Source organism: Kalmanozyma brasiliensis (assembly GCF_000497045.1).
Source record: "Kalmanozyma brasiliensis GHG001 unplaced genomic scaffold PSEUBRA_SCAF13, whole genome shotgun sequence".
In the NCBI taxonomy this organism is placed as follows: domain Eukaryota; kingdom Fungi; phylum Basidiomycota; class Ustilaginomycetes; order Ustilaginales; genus Kalmanozyma; species Kalmanozyma brasiliensis.
Window position 1 is genome coordinate 209,088 of NW_015961952.1, and position 17,114 is coordinate 226,201.

General features: G+C 58.2%; 8 protein-coding genes across 8 annotated transcripts; 4 read left to right on the forward strand and 4 right to left on the reverse strand.

Annotated features, from left to right (window-relative positions):
- Window positions 1-772: 772 nt before the first annotated feature.
- Window positions 773-2,155, reverse strand: PSEUBRA_001318 (protein of unknown function DUF1713, mitochondria; the record flags this gene model as incomplete). Its single annotated transcript, XM_016434589.1, has 1 exon — window positions 773-2,155. One exon carries the CDS (start codon window positions 2,153-2,155, stop codon window positions 773-775), a length of 1,383 nt encoding a protein of 460 aa, XP_016293979.1.
- A 639-nt stretch (window positions 2,156-2,794) lies between these two features.
- On the reverse strand, window positions 2,795-4,219 carry PSEUBRA_001319 (TIP49, C-terminal; the record flags this gene model as incomplete). The annotated part of the gene is made up of 1 exon (XM_016434598.1): window positions 2,795-4,219. The coding sequence occupies one exon, from the start codon at window positions 4,217-4,219 to the stop codon at window positions 2,795-2,797; it is 1,425 nt and encodes a 474-aa protein (XP_016293980.1).
- Window positions 4,220-4,527: 308 nt separating this feature from the next.
- Window positions 4,528-7,041, forward strand: PSEUBRA_001320 (Conserved oligomeric Golgi complex, subunit 4; the record flags this gene model as incomplete). Its single annotated transcript, XM_016434573.1, has 1 exon — window positions 4,528-7,041. One exon carries the CDS (start codon window positions 4,528-4,530, stop codon window positions 7,039-7,041), a length of 2,514 nt encoding a protein of 837 aa, XP_016293981.1.
- Window positions 7,042-7,224: 183 nt separating this feature from the next.
- Window positions 7,225-8,631, reverse strand: PSEUBRA_001321 (Kinetochore protein Nuf2; the record flags this gene model as incomplete). The annotated part of the gene is made up of 1 exon (XM_016434599.1): window positions 7,225-8,631. One exon carries the CDS (start codon window positions 8,629-8,631, stop codon window positions 7,225-7,227), a length of 1,407 nt encoding a protein of 468 aa, XP_016293982.1.
- A 905-nt stretch (window positions 8,632-9,536) lies between these two features.
- Window positions 9,537-10,052, forward strand: PSEUBRA_001322 (Nicotinamide N-methyltransferase-like protein; the record flags this gene model as incomplete). The annotated part of the gene is made up of 1 exon (XM_016434582.2): window positions 9,537-10,052. The coding sequence occupies one exon, from the start codon at window positions 9,537-9,539 to the stop codon at window positions 10,050-10,052; it is 516 nt and encodes a 171-aa protein (XP_016293983.2).
- Window positions 10,053-10,172: 120 nt separating this feature from the next.
- Window positions 10,173-10,976, reverse strand: PSEUBRA_001323 (Glutaredoxin; the record flags this gene model as incomplete). Its single annotated transcript, XM_016434594.1, has 1 exon — window positions 10,173-10,976. One exon carries the CDS (start codon window positions 10,974-10,976, stop codon window positions 10,173-10,175), a length of 804 nt encoding a protein of 267 aa, XP_016293984.1.
- A 1,069-nt stretch (window positions 10,977-12,045) lies between these two features.
- On the forward strand, window positions 12,046-13,947 carry PSEUBRA_001324 (Rab-GTPase-TBC domain protein; the record flags this gene model as incomplete). Its single annotated transcript, XM_016434583.2, has 1 exon — window positions 12,046-13,947. The coding sequence occupies one exon, from the start codon at window positions 12,046-12,048 to the stop codon at window positions 13,945-13,947; it is 1,902 nt and encodes a 633-aa protein (XP_016293985.2).
- A 583-nt stretch (window positions 13,948-14,530) lies between these two features.
- PSEUBRA_001325 (RNA polymerase II transcription factor SIII, subunit A) lies at window positions 14,531-16,309 on the forward strand (the record flags this gene model as incomplete). The annotated part of the gene is made up of 1 exon (XM_059464614.1): window positions 14,531-16,309. The coding sequence occupies one exon, from the start codon at window positions 14,531-14,533 to the stop codon at window positions 16,307-16,309; it is 1,779 nt and encodes a 592-aa protein (XP_059320856.1).
- Window positions 16,310-17,114: the final 805 nt, after the last annotated feature.

Consider the following 17,114-nt stretch of genomic DNA (forward strand, 5'->3'; position numbering starts at 1 on the left):
CACACGCGAGGGCAGCCCAGCAGCAGTCAACAGCTTGGGCCACACACACACGCACTTCTAAAATCAGACGCGAAATTCAAATATCCACGCACGCACAGCCCTCGTCTTCTGGCTCGGTCAGGAGCATTTCCACTTTGGGCAATTTCAGCTGGCTTGTTAGCGCCCTTCTTCTTCGCGAAGAGCGGGACGGAGAACACCGAGTCTGAGCTGTGTCAGGCTGTGTTGCAGAGCTGCAATGCTATCACTGTCATTCCAATAGGTCATGGCCGTGCTGAGCTCGCCACGATTTTCCGACTGGCTATGCTCGGATGGATGACCCGCTCAAGTACAGAAAGCGGCGGCGTAAGGAGTTCATGATCGTCCACTGTGCAGCATGCAGGGGTCAACTGCAGAAAATTCGCGGTTGTCGTCCGTGACCCACAACAGCTTTAGCCTCCATTCGGCTGGCATTCAGGGTCATCTTGAAGAGTGACGCTAGCAAGCATGATCTTACAACGTTGCTATCCGAAGTGCGATGCGGAATTGCAGTTGGCGAGGCGGACAAAGCAGATCAAGAAGAAGAGCAGGAACGTCTCCTTTTAGCTCTCTTAGAAGCGATTTCAGGGGTCGGATGTCCATCTCCGGAAAAAGACACGCCTAGCTGTGACGACTTCTTTGTCTCAGAACAATCCTTCTAATCTCACTAGACCCCTCACAGACCACCGCTTCGCATCATCGAACACCACCTGGATTCTATGTTACGTTCATCCCAGACAAATACAATGCGAGACGACTACTTCTTCATCCTCTGTCGCTCGGCACGCTGCGCCTTGCGCAGCTTCTTGTACTTGTGCTTTCGGATCTTCTTCCTCCTCTTCCTGCGCACGCTATCCATCATGATGTTGTGCGCCTCCAGCAGCGGGCTCACCTTGACGCGTCGGCTGTGGCCCTCGAGGTGTGCATCGAGCTTGCTCGTGTCCACCACAGCGTCGGCCCGGGTGGGGTCGTTGAGCGCGACCGCGTCCATCTGCGCCACCACCTTGTCCCACTTGAGCGCGAGCGGCAGCGTCGACTGCACCAGCGCGTGCGAGAGCATCAGGTTCGGGTCGTCGTCCGTGAAAAACACGCTGCTAGCGACGTGCGGGGATTCGAGGGGCTCGGATGCCTCTACGTCACCCTTCTCGCCCGTGGTGGGAGCAGGCGGCGCTTCGTATGCACGACCCTTCTCGGCGAGGTAGGTGGCCACTCCGCGCGACCACTCGGCAGACGGGCCGTGCGGCTCACCCAGAATGATCAGATCCGCTTCTGCGCCCAACTTGCGTGCCGTCTCGGGATCCTCTCCGCGGTCCAGAGCGTTCTGAACCGCCTCGTCCTCCTCTTCTCGGATTCGCTCCTCTTCCTCGAGCTTGGCGGACTCGACCGCGACGCGATCCGATTCGGGATGGAAGCTCGACACGAGCCAACGCGTCGCTGCGTCCTGCGCGGCCACTTCCGCCTCCGCTTCGGCTCCCGCCAGACCGTCCACCAGCTCGTTGAATCGTTCCGGTGCAATGGTACGCATCCTTCGCCTCCACTGCTGCTGCGATTCGCTTGCAAAGTTGCCAAAGGTGGCCAAAGAGCCGTCGGAGGTAAAGATGGCGGTCAGCGTGCCGCCCGAGGGCGACGTTGAAGAGCCGAAACCGCCAGCACGCTTGGGTCGCGGTGGCAGCATCTCGTGCTGCAGCAAGGGGCGTTCATTCGAGAAGAAGCTCTCCCATGCTACGTTGCCAAGGGACGACGGAGGCGGGTTGGCAGGGGCGGTGCCGGCCTTGGCGAGGCGGGACGAGTGGGCCTTGACCTTGACAAGGGGCGAGACTGGGGTCGAGTTGGAGCGCTGCTCAGTGGCTGTGGCATTGGGCGCGGACGAGGATGATGATGCGGCCGAGTTGCTGCTACCTGAAGAGGATGAGTTGCCGCTGTTGGCCGATGAGTTGCTCGACGACTTGGACGACGAGAGCACCGACGAGGAGACGCGGCGAGAGGTCAAGCGGGTCGATCGCGGTCCACAGCTCGAGTTGAATGCCCTCGCTGGAGAGATGGCTGCGGCAGAAGGCCCGGCTATCGATGCTGCGACGGCGTTCTTCTGAGCACTCACTTGCCTGAGCAAGGCTCGGGCGTGAATGGAGCGACCGCGCATCTTGACTCGCGCCTCGTATCACCGGCGATCCTTGTCGCTGTCAAGTCCGAGTCGATGCGATGCGACGAAAGAGTGCAATGTCGTCTGATGTGGCGTTCAAAGTGTTGCTGATGGTGATGAGAAGGGAAAGCGGTGATAACGGCGGTCGATGTGTTGAAGCGAGACGGCGAAAAGCTCAGCTCGCTCGTCACCGCAGTCTTTTGCAGATCACACACCGCAAAGCCACACCGATAAGAGCTTTTATTTTTCGCCCCAAGGGTGTTAAGGCTGCCAATGACGTGAAAATCTCAATTCAAGCCCGCTGATTCGCCTGAGCAACTCGAGAAGGTGATCGAAGCTCAAGAAATTCGAGCTTTGGAAAAGGCTTTGAGAATGCTATCCTTCAACCTTTGCTCGAGGGCTCGACGAGGGACAGCAGCCATGGGTTGCTGACTGTTGTGACTTGCTGCCACCGGAAGCCCAGCGCGATACACAGGAGGAGATCCATTTCACGAAAGAGTCGTCTCGCACACACGGCAGATGCACGTTGTAGCAGGGTTTGGAGAGCAGAAGAGTACAAATACAAGGTGGGATGTCTTGGTGCTAGGTCATATGCACACGGTTCGCTGGACAGCGCTTGGCTTGAGGTGCAATACAAGCTCAAGCCTGAACCGCAGCACCTTGTCGACCGATGATAGGCGCAGCCGAGCCGAGCCCATCTATGTCGCCGTACTCGTCCGACTCGTTCATAAACTGCTCGGCGTGCTCCTTGAGGTACTGAACACTGCGCTTCTCGTCGACAAAGAGGTTGTAGACCCTGCGCACGTCGGCGACCTCGACCGCATCCGCCTTTCTGCGCTTAGCGGCGAGGTTGGCGGTGGTGATGAGGTTGATGGCGTAGCGAAGCGATGTTTCCGATGCCATGCGCGTCAGCACCTCTAGCGCCTCGGGTTTGAGCGACACCTCCTCCTCGGTAGCGCGAATCGTGAGGATCTGCTTGAGGTCCTCCAGCTCGTACGGCTTGGTGCTGATGATGAGCACGCGGTCGAGGAGGTCGATGGGGATGCCGTGTGGCGAGCGGAAGCGCGTGCCGCGGATGCGGCTGATGCCGCGATTCGATGCCATGATGACCAGCGGCGCCAGCTCCGACTCGAGCGCCCGGTTGAGGAACGAGAAGCACTCAATGTCGAGCATGTGCACTTCGTCGATAAAGAGAACACCGGGCACGATCTCGGCCTTGCCCTCTTCCCTCCACTCGCCCACCTTGGTGTTGATCTGGTCGCGCAGCTCGGGCTTGATCTCGCCCGTATCGCCCGAGAACAGCGCCAGGAAGCCTTGTGTGCGCGAGTTGATCACGTCAATCTCGTGCAAGGAGACGGTGTGGACCACATCCTTCCTGCATTGCAGCTCGCCTTCGGGACACTGGACAAACTTGGTATCGCTGCCCATGGCGTCGTAGTCGCGGGCACGGGTGAAACTTCGTCCAAGCTTGGTGATGCGCCCGCTGGCCTTGTCGATCGCGATCACGTCGCCGGCTGTGATCTTCTCCTTCTGCAACGAGTCGATCATCTTGTTGCCCAACTCGTAGATGGTCTCCATATCGGTCGTCTTGATGGTGAGCTTGCCCGTCTTGGTGGCGCCCGTCAGCGATCGATCGATCTGAATCTCGACGACTTCACCCTCGACGACCTCGGCCTCTTCTCGGATGCGAACACCGATGGATCGTCGGAATGCCTGCATGAGCGCTTCTGTCTTGCTCATCTCGAGCGAGAAGACCTCGGATGCCGAAAGCATGGTGAAGGGTACGTCCGAGCCGAGGGTTTGCGCCATTCCCATGGCGATGGCGGTCTTGCCGGTGCTGGGAGGACCCGCCATGAGGATAGCGCGACCGGCGATGCGACCGTCCTGCACCATCTTGACGATGAGACCAGCCGCTTTTCTGGCAGCGCGCTGGCCGACCATGCCCTGCGACGAGGGGCGGGGCTCGAGCTGGTCATCGAGGCCAAGACCCTTGACGTGCGAGTGCGCGCCGATGCGCTCGAGGGTCTGGATGGTGTGCTCGGAGGTAGTAGAGATCTGCGCCATCCTCGGTGATCGCTTGTGTGTAGCTGATAGATGGACGGTGACCTCGGTGGGGATGATGGTGGATGACAGAAAGGAGATGTCGACGAACGGCTTGGATGGCTGACCTTGACGAAATTGCAATTCTTCTCGAAATCCACTCGGCCAAAATTGTAGGCAGCGCACAGGCAGCCAAATTTGGCTCAGCAGACAGCGCGAAGAACGAGCTCGGACCAACACTCGACTGAACTGCAACACCTCACCACCACCTTCTCTTCCTTGTTCATCACCTCATCTTCTCTGGCAGCGGCATCGATGTCACCAGCCTCAACATGACAATATCAGGGCCTTCTGACGCCACCAGTTCCAAGGTGACGCTGTCGCCCCTCCCTACAAAGGAGGCCAATGCACCGACCAAACAAACACCTGCGCTCGCCGACCCTTCCAAGCTGACCAGCCGGTCTGCTGTCGTCCAGGCACTCTCCGACCTCTCTTCCTACTCTGCGTCCCTCGATGATGAGCTGGTCTCGCTCTTCGAAGAATCAGAACCCGTCGTCACCGATGCCCGGCGGTCAATAGCGGCTCTGGCTCCGCAAGTCCAATTGATACAGGAAGAAGCCGATGTCCTCGACCGACGCCTGCAGAGCTCCGCCTCTGTGGCCAAGCGCATCTCCGAACGCGTGCGTCTTCTCGACGAGGAGCGCAAGCGCATCGCGCTAGCCACCGAATGGGCGGTCCGAGTAGCAGAGCTCAAATCGTCTCTTTCCCTGCTCGCCTCTGCTGTCGAGCATCGCGACTGGGACATGGCAACCATGCACTGCCGTCGGGCCCTCGCCATCGACCCCGCCATCCGCTCGTCGCAATTTGCAGCCGCCGTCGTCCCATCCACAGACCTCCCCGAACTCCCAGAGACAACCCTGCTCGAGCTGCGCAAGACAATGCTCACCGCCTTCACCGACGCCTTCATCCGCTCAACGCAGAACAAGGACGAAAAGGAAGCATCGCGCTTCTTCAAGCTCTTCCCGCAGGTGGGGTGGAAGAAGGAAGGCCTGGAGGTGTACAGCAGCTTCGCGCGATCGATGGTGCGCGAGAAGGGACGGAGCATCACCGACTCGTTAGGGTCAGGCAAGGCGCAGAACCCGACGCATTTTGCGTTGCTGCTTACGTCGTTGTTCGAGCACCTAGCTTCGCTAATCGACATGCACCAGCCAGTCGTGGATCGACATTATGGGCTGGGCAATTTCAGCCATGGTGTTATGCCAGGGCTGCAGGATGAGTGCGATCGGTTGGGGCATCGCATCATGGACTCGTGGCGGGAGGACCGGAGCGTGCGCAGGAGGCTCGACGAGGTGCAGGCGTATCGGTTCACAGGTGCGGCCACGGCGAAGCACACGCAGCCGTCGACGTTCAAGGCGTCCTTCGGCGTTCCAGGTCGAACAGCGAGTCCAGCCGCAGAGTCGACGGCCAATAGCTCGTTCGACGAGCCATCGGGTCCGGACGGGCGCGAGGTAAGCAAGATCCTGACCGAGCTAGCTGCCATGTCGTCGAGGTGGGGCTACTACCGCCGCTTTCTGCAGAGTCGACTTTCGTCCGGTCCGGACGCAGGCGGAGGCAATCGACCGAAGACGCTCGAAGACGAACGCGCAGCACAGGCCGACGAGGCGCTCAAAGACTTCCGTCGCACATCTGTTGATCGACGCAGCTCCATCGCTTCCAGCGCCAATGCTCCCCCCATTGACGCAGAACAGGACGAAGAGCTGGCAGACTCCATCGACCACGCCACGCAATCCAAGCTGGGCCAAGAAGTGCTCGAGTCGATGTCGACGCTCTACATCCCGATGGAAACGTGGTTTCTGCGAAACAGCCTCGAGAAGGCCTTCCGCATCGATCAACCCGATACCATCTCTCGACCCTACACGTCCTCGATCCTGGACGACGCGTTCTACGTCATCCGCATCGTCCTCGCGCGCATCATGTCCACCTCGTCCCTTGCGACCCTCACCGAGATGACGCGTGTCGTCAAGACCATTGTCGAGGAGGACTACATCGAAGTCATCGTTCGCAAGATGGAGACGCTGTGGCGAACCATTTCGGGATCGATGACGGTGGACGGGCCCCGCAAAGATGCGGCGAGTCGCGAGATGCGGACTGTGTTCATCACGTATCTCAACGTTCTCGATGTCTCATCCACCTACATGTCGCGTGTTCTGCTCGAGGTGGGGCACGAGAGCTCTCTCGCGCGGCTCTTCGAGCCGTCAGAGCAGGATGAGGCGTCAGCATGCGTTCAGAGCCTCTCCTCTCTCGTGCAGCGATTCCGTTCCTCGCTGCGCACCGAGATCGAACACCTGTTCACGCAGCTCACGGCCCCCCGTCTGCGCGCGTTGCTCATGGACACTTACCGAGACGTATCGTACATGCTGGACGACGAGGCCTACTCCTCGGCCGAATCGCGCGATCTAGTGCGTCGGCGCTTCGTCAAATCCTGGGACCTCCTCTTTCATCACTTTCGCGGCGTCTTTACGGATGCCAACTTCAATACCTATCTCAGCATGGCACTGGATGCACTGCTCAAACCGTGGGAGGGCATGGTCCTGGGCATGCGCTTTACGGAATTGGGAGCACTCAAGTTCGATAAAGACCTGAGGGCGGTGGTCGGCTTCCTGACGGATCAGACGAGTTTGCCGATCAGGGACAAGTTCACGCGGTTGCAGCAGGTGAGTTATGTGTTGAATCTGGATGGCGGTGAGGACGAGGGGGATTTGTATCAGAATGCGGTGGCGAGTGGGATTAGTTGGCGGTTGAGCATGGCCGAGGTACGGAGTGTGAGGGGGTTGAGGGTGACGTAGAGGGCAATGCTGTGTTGCAAGACGATCGTGTGTGTGTGCGTTCGGCATCTTATGAACACAGTCCAGGATGGAGAACGAAGAATAGACATTACAAGTACATACGCGAGACAGGAGTGCAATACAACCGATGAGAGGACCAACGGGGCAACATGGACGAAGAAGCAGTGGTATATGACGGCGCGATCACGCCTTGAAGCGTTCCAACTCGAGCGAGTTGGTCAGCGTACTGATGTACAACCTCACCGCCGTCTCAATGGCATCCTTCTGCCGAATCATCTTCTTCTGATACCCCTCGTACGCCTCCTCCAACTCGGCCATCTTAGCCTCGATCTTTTCGCTCTCGACGTTCTTGACCTCGGCAATGGCGTTCTTCCTCGTCCTCTCCGCCTTGGCCTGCTCGAACTCCATCTGCAGATTGTCCATCTTCTTGGTGTGCTTCTCGGTGATGTCCATGAGCGTCTTGCGATTGCGCGTCTGTTTTTCTTCCAAGCGCTTCATTTCGTACTGCGTCATCTCGAGCGAGTGCTTCAGCGAGGCGAGCTGGTTGTTGATGCCTTGGGACAAGGCTTGCAGGTCGGTCTGATTCTGAACCTCCTCTTTGCCCTTGACGATTTCGAGGTTGACCTCGTGCATCGCGTTCATGCACGTCTCGAGGTCGTTGCTCAAAATCTCGAGCGTCTCCAAATTGCGCTTGAACTCCTCCACCTTCTTCAACGTCTCGGACAACGAAATCGTGTCCTTGTCCAACTGCTCGCCGAGCTCGCGGACGCTATTCTTCATCTTGCTCGGCGACGAGACGACGCGCGCTTCGAGGTAGGTGATCTTTTCGTAGATCTGGAACTTTTCCTGCGCCAGTTCGGCGTGTTTGACGGCCAGCGTGTCTTTGCGCTTCTTGAGCTCCTCGAGCTCCTCCATGGTCTCCTTCTGCTGATTGCGTGCGGCAAGCAGCTCGTCGGTGATCTCGGCGTTGATTCGTTGAAGCTCTTTGACTTTAGGCTCGTCCAGCTCGCGCTCCGCTTTGAAGCGGGCTAGCTCGGAGCGTTGGCGATCGATGTCGTCCTCGATCTCGTTGCGTTTGTTCTCGAGATCCTCGGACCCTGTGACGAGCTCTTCAAATTCGACGATGCGATCCGAGCGGAAGCGGTAGAAGTTGACCAGCGCCGACATCTGACGTCGGAAGCGCTTGGGGTTGGGCCGTGTGAGATCCTGCAGAGTGAAATCGTACAGCGTCGCTGCGTTCATCATGTCCTTGACCTCGCGGAAGAACATGAGCATCTGCAATCCATCCTCGTAGAGCTCTCGGTACTCGGCTGGTGCGAGCGCCTCGTGTCGCCGCCCGTCCATCATCTCGGTTGTGGTCCCCGAAAGGCATTCGAGGAAGGCGACAAAGACTCGGTGCGCAACGTGACCCTGTGGTTTCTGCAGGTCTTCAGGTGAGATCGAGAGTCCCATCTCGGACAGTACGCCGAGCAGCTCATCGATCTTGACGACGGGGAAGGACGAGTAGTTGCCCTCCTGGTTGCCCTTGACTGCGTCCGGGGGCACGCGCGCCGACGACATTGGGTAGACGGGGTTGAGCGTCGACGTCATGCTCGTGTATGGATGGTGCACCGTCGAGTGCGCGCAAGCTCTAGATTGTGGTGTGTGCGTCTATAAAGTGTGATGCTGAAGATGGTTGGTGAGATGGCGATATCGTGATGGTGATGGGGAGGTAAGATGCAAGTGTCGCTCAGTGATGCGGGCGGGAACAGTGTTGTTCTCTCTCAAAGGCTGAGCCTGCAGCTGTGAATTTCGAGGCAGAGGGTGGGCAGTGTTGCTCTCTTGAGGACGCGTTTTCGCGCCGTGCAAATGCCATTTTTCCAGCTCTGTGAGAGTTTACCGCCCAAAATCGAGACCAACACGCTAAAAGCACGTGACTTGCTCTGGCTCCACATCAAATTAGCCTTTTGACATGCCATGCTTGCCTGGATGATGCAGAACTTCTTCTTCGCTTGCATCACCAACGACACCCTCGGACGAGAGCAATCGACAGATGGTCTGCTGTCTTTGCATGTAAAAGGGCTCGAGTGTGACGGTTGCCGATATGTCGCCATAACAGCGCTTTGAAGAGCATGCCTCGCAAGGGTCCTCGAAAGGGGCAAGGCTTACAAGACACCGTTAGAGCAGGAAACGATGCCGTCGAGGACCACATCGAAGGGTCAGACAGTGATGCAGAGCTCTCGAAAAGCCACTCTCATGCAGATGCAGTCAACCTGCCCGCTCATCAGACGAAGCACCTTCTAGAGCTCGTCTACCGCTTTCCTTCGATCGACACTTCGTTTCGTCTGATACAGCGCAATGACACCAACAGCACCGGATCGTCGCTCTGGCTTTCATCGCAGGTGCTCTCGTCCTATCTTCTTCATACGTATGCGAAAGGTCAGCATGACGCTGTCGGATCGATGCGGAACAAGGTTCTCGAGCTGGGATCCGGAACCGGGCTGCTGTCGCTGCTAATGGCACGACTCGGATGGCAGGTGACGGCAACCGACATTCCGCCAGTGCTGGACTCAGTGCTGCGGCCGAACGTCGAAGCTGCCATGTACCAGATGGAAGCTGCAGGTCAGACTGTGCCGGGTCAGATCGAGGTGTGCGAGCTTGACTGGACCATTCAACCGGAAGACTGGCAGCTGTGCCTCGATTCTGGATCACCTAGCGCGGGAGAATACCCCGACAACACTGAAATGCGAGAGCCACAGCACTTCGACCTCATCCTCACAGCAGACACGATCTACGAGCCATCCATTGTGCGACCCTTGCTGTCCACCATCGCTCGCCTCTATCGGCGTCGGAGCGGGCACAGCCCGACGGTGCTGCTGGCGTTGGAACGGAGAGATCCCACGCATGTCACCGAGGCTCTGCGTGTCGCTCGTGACGAGTACGATCTGCCGTTCAAGCAGATCCCTGTCAAGCGTGTTCGCAAGATCTTTGACACATTGGGTGACGGTGCTACATGGTCCAGAGACGATTGAGACGGTGTCGAGATTTGGAAGCTGTAGCATCGAAATAGAGATCTCGGTTTGCAATAAAGAAGTAGTGTACAACACAGCTGAGGCTGTGACCGGCAAGGAAGGTGCGTGACGCACAGCGGCTCAGTCCTGAAGCATCTCGGCGAACTCTCCGCTCTCGATGCTCTCCTTGAGGATATCAAGACCACCAATGAGCTCGCCGTTGACGATGATCTGAGGGAACGTCGGCCACTCGTTGAGCTTCTTAAGTCCTTGTCGTACATTCTCGTCCTTGAGAATATCGTAGTGGCCAAATTCGACGTTCTCCTGCCTGAACAAGTTGACCGTCTTCTGGCTGAAGCCGCATCGGGGTGTGTCCGGGTCGCCCTTCATGAAGAGCATCACCTTGCTCTGCTCCATGAGCTTCTTGCATCGCGCAAAGATCTCGTCTTCTGTCTCGGGGACCACCTCCTCTTCCTCTTCCTCGTCGGCATAGGAGCCGGCAGCAGCGCCGTTGCGCGCGGAGCCTGCCTCATAGACATCCGAGGCTGCCCTTGGAGCGGCCGAGGTCTTGGAGACGCTACCAGCGCCGGATGTCTTTGTGGGAGCGACGTGGGTTGCGACAGCTGCGGAGAGGGCGGACGCATTGGCACCACTGATGCGCGAGAGAAGAGTGTGTCCGCGAAGGAGGACAAACGAGGGGACTGCCTCAATGTCGAACGATTCGGAAACGTCGGGAAGAGTCTCGGCTTCGATGACGAGGCAAAGCACTTGAGGGTACTTGACGGCGATCTCCTTGACCACCTCGTTCATCTGCTTGCACGGCTCGGCCCATGGTGCGTAGAAGTTGAGCAGCGAGACACGACCCAAGTCCTGCTGCATGATCTCGGTAAAATGCTCGGGCGAGGTGACCTCGACGAGGTTGCTTGGCCCTGCTTCGGCGGACATTGTGGCGGGTAGACTGGCGAGGGTGAACACCAAGTGAGAGGGAGTTTGGATGCGTGAGGTGCTGCCGATGCACTGTGATCGATCGTTATAGTAAGCGCTGAGATGCTGTGACGTAAAGAACTGAGTCGAGTAGCGGTGATGATGATCAAGAAGAAAGATATAAGGGCTTCGACTGCGCTGTGACAAGTTTCTTTGGCTGGCTCGTCCGCTTGCTCATGAATTCGTGATTTCTAAAAATCTGATAAAACAGGCCCAAAGATTCGCAGCTTTTTGGTTGGCTGAGAGCAACCAAGGCAGCCAGGCAGCCTCGACTCAGCTCAGGATGGCGTCTTCGCTCTGTGCCTCAAGCGTTAAAGCCGGCTCTCCGAGGCGATTTCCCCACAGCATGAAGCCACTCAGATCTAACAAAGCGGCAGCATGCAGCGTCGATCATCGGGGTGGTGGCTTTGCATGATCTGGTCCCCAACGGTGTTGGCAATGCAGGCTATCTTCTCGACAATAGCCATCGACATTACATCTCACGCATGAACACGGATCTTGACCTCTACATCCTGCAAGAGATCTCAGCCCTCGGGTTCATGACGTCCTGCGGTCACCACTCGAGCTGAGTCAAGTCTATCTGGGGTCTTGTCTCAGTTGCGCATCAAATCACCTCTCCTCCACACCACACCCATCACTCGCATACATCTGCTGCAGCCATCACTCGAGTAGGGCTCGTGGGACCACCCGGTCGATCGCGGACAAGGCGACGAGTGGGCGAACAGTCAGTCTCATCAACCATCGTCACACACCTTTATTTCGCGCACACCCCCGCCTTCACATCCTGACAGGCATGACGGCCAACTGAGCTGTTGCGACCAGAGCGCTGCTCAGCCTCGGATCGAAACACCGCTCTCCTTTCAGCCTTTTTATATTCCATCGACGATCGTAGCGCCACAACCAGGGTCGCTTCATCATGACGACGGCCGCAGAGGAACCAGCCGCCGAGGCTGGAAGCAGCAAAACGCATACAAAGACGCACTCCAGGTCAATATCTCTTCGCGCTCTGCCCTCCAGACTCCGACCCAAGATGGGAATCAGCACAAACACAAACGGCGATATTACGACCGCTTCACAGCTAGCGCCTCCGCCTCTGGACCTGCTGAGAAGACGTCGAGCTTCAGCACCTGGCGAGACCTCTCAAGGACCAGAGTCGCGGGCCAACCAATTCACGACGCCTGCCGAGTCCGATGCCGAGTTTGTACGAAGGACATATGCACACTTCTCCATAGCGGGCGTCCCGGACGATGGCTTCTCCGACGGCAAGGAGTACACTCGAGAGAAGAGCGGCCTCTCTCCATGGGAAGAGGCCGCACTCTCGCCTGCCGAAAGCAGCAGAGCTCTCCAGAGTGTAGATGAGCCAAATGGCAGGCACGCGGGGCCCTCTGCAACCGCAATTGCTGCCGCCATCGATGCAGCAAACGGCTCAGCTAGCCAACTTCGGCCTCCTCTCAACGCAACCGTAAGTGCGGGAAGCGTCATGACTCAAGAGTCGCTCTTCTCCAGCAACGACGACGTGGACGGTGCTGGCTCAAGACCCACTCTCACAGCGTCCGTCAGTGCACAAACGATGCGATCGACCAACACGTTCCTCTCTACCAACGAGAGGCGGCGGCGTCAAGAGATGGCGCAGAAGAGGCGCGAGGAGATGATTGCCGGCGTCGATCGATACGGATTCTTCTCCGAGGGCCCCAGCAATGTACACCACAAGGCTGTCTTGCTTCGGTCCAGTCTGTTTGATGCGCCATTCCCAAAGAGGGGCACCAAAGGCATTGCATCGCAGAGTGCGCCACCACCTACCAGCTTGTCTTCTCCCAGCGCGTCGCCAAAGATCAACGGTCACGATCACACCAAAACGCCGGCTGTTCAGCAGGCTCGCTCGGCAGCCGATTCCGTCCACCGCCAACGCGAGCAGGAACGAATTGCCAAATGGTCGCGCATGCTCACCGTCAAAGGACGCGATCAGGGTCACAATGCCGTCCAATTCGACTTTGTCAACGGCATCGATCGCAAGGTACGGCGCAGAGTCTACAAGGGTATCCCCGACAGTTGGCGATCGGCAGCCTGGTTCGCACTCCTACAGGATCGCAAAAAGACAGAAGAAGGCCGACAATCGTATTCCCTCGCCAAACCACACATTCAAACAGCAGCGGCGGCGGCTGTTGTCAATACGCCCAACAAGTCCGGCACTTCCACCTTCGAGACCCTGGTGGACATGTCGAGCACGCACGACGTCCAAATCGACCTCGATGTTCCGCGCACCATCTCTGGTCACATCCAGTTCCACACTCGCTATGGTCAGGGTCAACGAGCGCTGTTTCACGTCCTTCATGCCATCTCTATGCTCTGCGACCAATGCGGCTACTGTCAGGGCATGGGACCTATCGCTGCGACGCTGCTCTGCTACTTCAGCCCCGAACACGCCTATGCTGCCATGGTGAGCATGCACAACCACCTCAACCTGCACTCGACCTTCTCACCCGGGTTCCCCGGTCTGGTCGAAAACCTGTTCGTCCAAGACAAGCTGTTGCGGCGGTACATGCCGGAGCTGGCGGCGGCGATGGACGAGCACACGGTAGTCGCCAGCTCGTACGCGACAAAGTGGTACATCACGCTCTTCTCCAACTCAATTCCGTTTGAGACGCAGCTAAGGGTGTGGGATGCGTGGCTGCTGGACGGTCAAGATGTGATCACGCTGGTCGCAGTGGCGATTATTTGGGCGCACCGAGGCGTGATACTGGAGCCAAGGGCCGATTTCGAGACGATCCTCAGCGCGCTCAGCAGCTTCTTTGTGCCCGAGGATGACGACGCGCTGCTCTCGTGGGTCAAAAGGGCGCTGAAGCGCAAGGACGTGCAGAGCACGATTCGGAGGGCGAGGGAGGAGTATCGAGACAAGGTGCAGAGTGGCGAGGCCGCTGCTTTGATGCTCTAGCGTCACCGACGGGGCGAACTCATCTCGAAGACTCGGTCGGACCGTAGAGAGCACGCACCCTCGCAACCTCTCTAGCGTCTCAATCAATACTATGGACTTTCTTTACCGGACAAGGTTGTAGCGTGCCTTTGAAAGCTGGCTTATGTCTGACAATCAGTGATGAGCGAGTCTGAAGGGTCTTGAGGACGGAGCAAGACCCTGCCGCGGAATTTCCACTGGAGCATCGTTGCCTTGCAGCAAACAAGCTCAAGCCACCATTTTTTGACATCCGAGCTTTCCACAACACCAACCACGAAGCCCCACCGTGGTTGTCCACCAACGCGTCCATCTTCGCCTACCCATACGACCTCGACAAAGGAGGGCAATCTTTCGACGCCGCATTCTGGATCTCATCGACCCGCATCAGGACCCGACCTCTCGGCATCGTGCGATCCCATACACGAGATGACCCACGCACAAGCTCCGCACCCGGAATCTTCATAGACAGGCTCAGCCGACGACTGCCACGGACCCCCCATCGAGCCTTGCTCTCTATCATACCCTTGCATCACATTATCAGACAGACGCTCAGCTTGATACCAGTATGAAGGACTGGCGTCGCTCCCCCGAGCCGGCGGGCATGATGGGTCTCAAAGAGACGTCCTACGCGGTGCACGGAGCCTGGGGCCCTCCGTCGGACGACTTTGACCCTGCTGCACCTCTCCCATCCCGCGCCCCTTCTTTCATCTCTGCGCCCCTTCCGCACCTCTCTGCCACCCGCTCTCTCTACAGCATGGCCCTCCGTGTCATCCTTCGCAACATCTCGTCCGTGCAAGACCTCGGAGTCCTCCCCTACCGTCACGCCAAACCCATCCTAGAAGAATGTCGGATCGACCAACTCATCCTACTCGAAGAAAACTCTCCCCACCTCCTCGAACACACCGAAGAGATTTGGAAACGCAACGCTTTGCGGGATTTTATCGACCTGCGACGGCGCTACACCACGGAGGTGAAGGAGCCCAAGAGCTGGCGCAAGTTGTATTTTCGAACCAAAGGCGAGACGGAACAGGCCAAAGTGGATGCAGCCAAACGGATCAAGGACAAGTACGAACAGCATCGGGCGGAGAAGGATGCCAAGAAACTGGTTGTCAGTGATCGGTCGTTGCATAAGACGGGGAAGGGGACAAGGAGGGTTGGCGCACCGATGCCAGGGACGGGAGGGATGAGTAAGGGGCAGACTTTGCTCAATAAGGCCAGAAGTGGCAGTGCCGCACAGGCAAAGCTGACGGGGCGGCCGACGAACGCGTTTAGGGTCCAGGGAAGGAGTAAGGCGGTCGGCGTGGAAATCGCACCGGAGGCAGCGGGGGTGGTGGTGAAGCAAACGGTGAGGCCGATGGTTGCGCCGAGGAAGGTGTTGGGTGGCGCGAGTGAGGGACTGGCCCAGATGCGGGAGTTTTCGCGGCCCATGCCAGGGAGCGAGGACTCGACGGGCGATAACGGATCAGCTTCGACATCCGTCTCGCGGAGGGTGGACAGCTCGCGATGGCCAGACACGGTTGGTGTGCGAGACGGCGAAGCCACCGGATTGCCGCGTCTCAAACCGCGAGATGTGGCAGCTGCACCCTCTCTTACGTCGGCGTCAATAGCTGCTCGGGACACGGATCGATCAAACGGTGTTGGATCGTCATCACCATCAGCAAGCAGCTTCGGCCGAAAGGAAGCATCATCCCCACCACCCGACATCGCCAGAACGGAACGACGCAAAGTGGACTTCTTCGGAAGCGGAGCCAAAGTCTCACCCTCCCCATCGACCGGCGGCACAAGCAGCAGCCTGCTCGGCAAAGCATCCTCGTCGGCATCAAGCAGCGCCTCGGGCGTCGAGGTGAGGGGCATGAAACGGGCTCACAGCAACGGTAGCAGAAGCGTGGATGGGGCATCTTCGTCGTCGCGGTCCAACGGCGCGAGTAGCAGCTCCAAACCCGCCACTTCTCCGCCGAACAGCTCGCCAACTGCAACCTCGTTCTTCCAGAGCAAGGCGGGCAGCGGCGGCGTACGAGTGGTGTCAGCCAAACGGGCACGCACGCAGGAGCGAGCAAGCTCACCGCCATCGGCACCCTCACCGTCCTCTTCCGCATCAGCGCCAACCATCAACAGGAGCAGTGGGCACACGGGTGGACCTCAGAAGGCTACGTCGTCGGTGGCTCAGAATGGCATCGCCGCGATGTCGAGACCGACACCCATCAGACATTCAAGCAGTAATGTGTCGACGCAAGACGCTCGCACAGTGCGAGCCTCGCCGGCGGCCTTGTCGTCCATCTTCATGCCTTCGTCCTCGCCCACCTCTGCGTCGCGGCGATCCAACGGAGGCGCAGTCCGGCGATAGGCGGGAATGTCAGCAGACCTTTTGAGCCAGCACTTGCTTGCTGCCTGATCTCAACAGAGTGTCGAGCTCCTCTGGGACCACACGAACCGTGTTAGACCCCTATCAGGCGAGCATGGACCGCGGTCGAGCCTCCCACTCCTCTAGAGGTCAGCATGTGCAGACCCCAAGGAGGCCTCGTTGGGCCATGGGCGGCGGGTCTTGGCGAAATTTCTTGGGCCTCCTCGTGGCGGTGCTCCCAACCCGCCATCAGAATCGCATCTCCAACCATGCGCTCCTCGCATGCTTCCTCTATACCTCAACATATACTCACGTTCGCCATCATCTGACTGCGCAAGCTGCCATCGCGAGAAGAGCGATTCAGACGACGTTGCGGAAGAGGCAGATCGTCCGGGCAAGGCAGGTGTGCCGAAAAGCGGGAGCATGTCCAATCTGACGTCAATCTACGCGCTTCGCATTAGAAAGTTTGTATTCCGTCAGATAAAATTGTAATTCAGCGGCATGCAGGGCAGAGACGACACACGACATCTGTGCATGGGCTGCAGCTCTAAAAGGGTGCTGAGCTTGGAAACGGCATCGTTTTCCGACGAGCTCTTCGCTCAGTCCAGCTCGTAGCATGATGATTATGACTGCGAAGCACTGCGCAAGACGGACATGAGTCTCGTCTTTGAGCTGATGCTAGGGTAAGAGAACCGAAAGGCTATGGATGTGGGACAGGGCTGTGGGCTAGGAGGTGGATCGGCGTCATGCCCAGCCTCACGTTTAGCGCCTCCCTAGCATCGTGTGGAGGTTCGCCCACCTTTTTTTT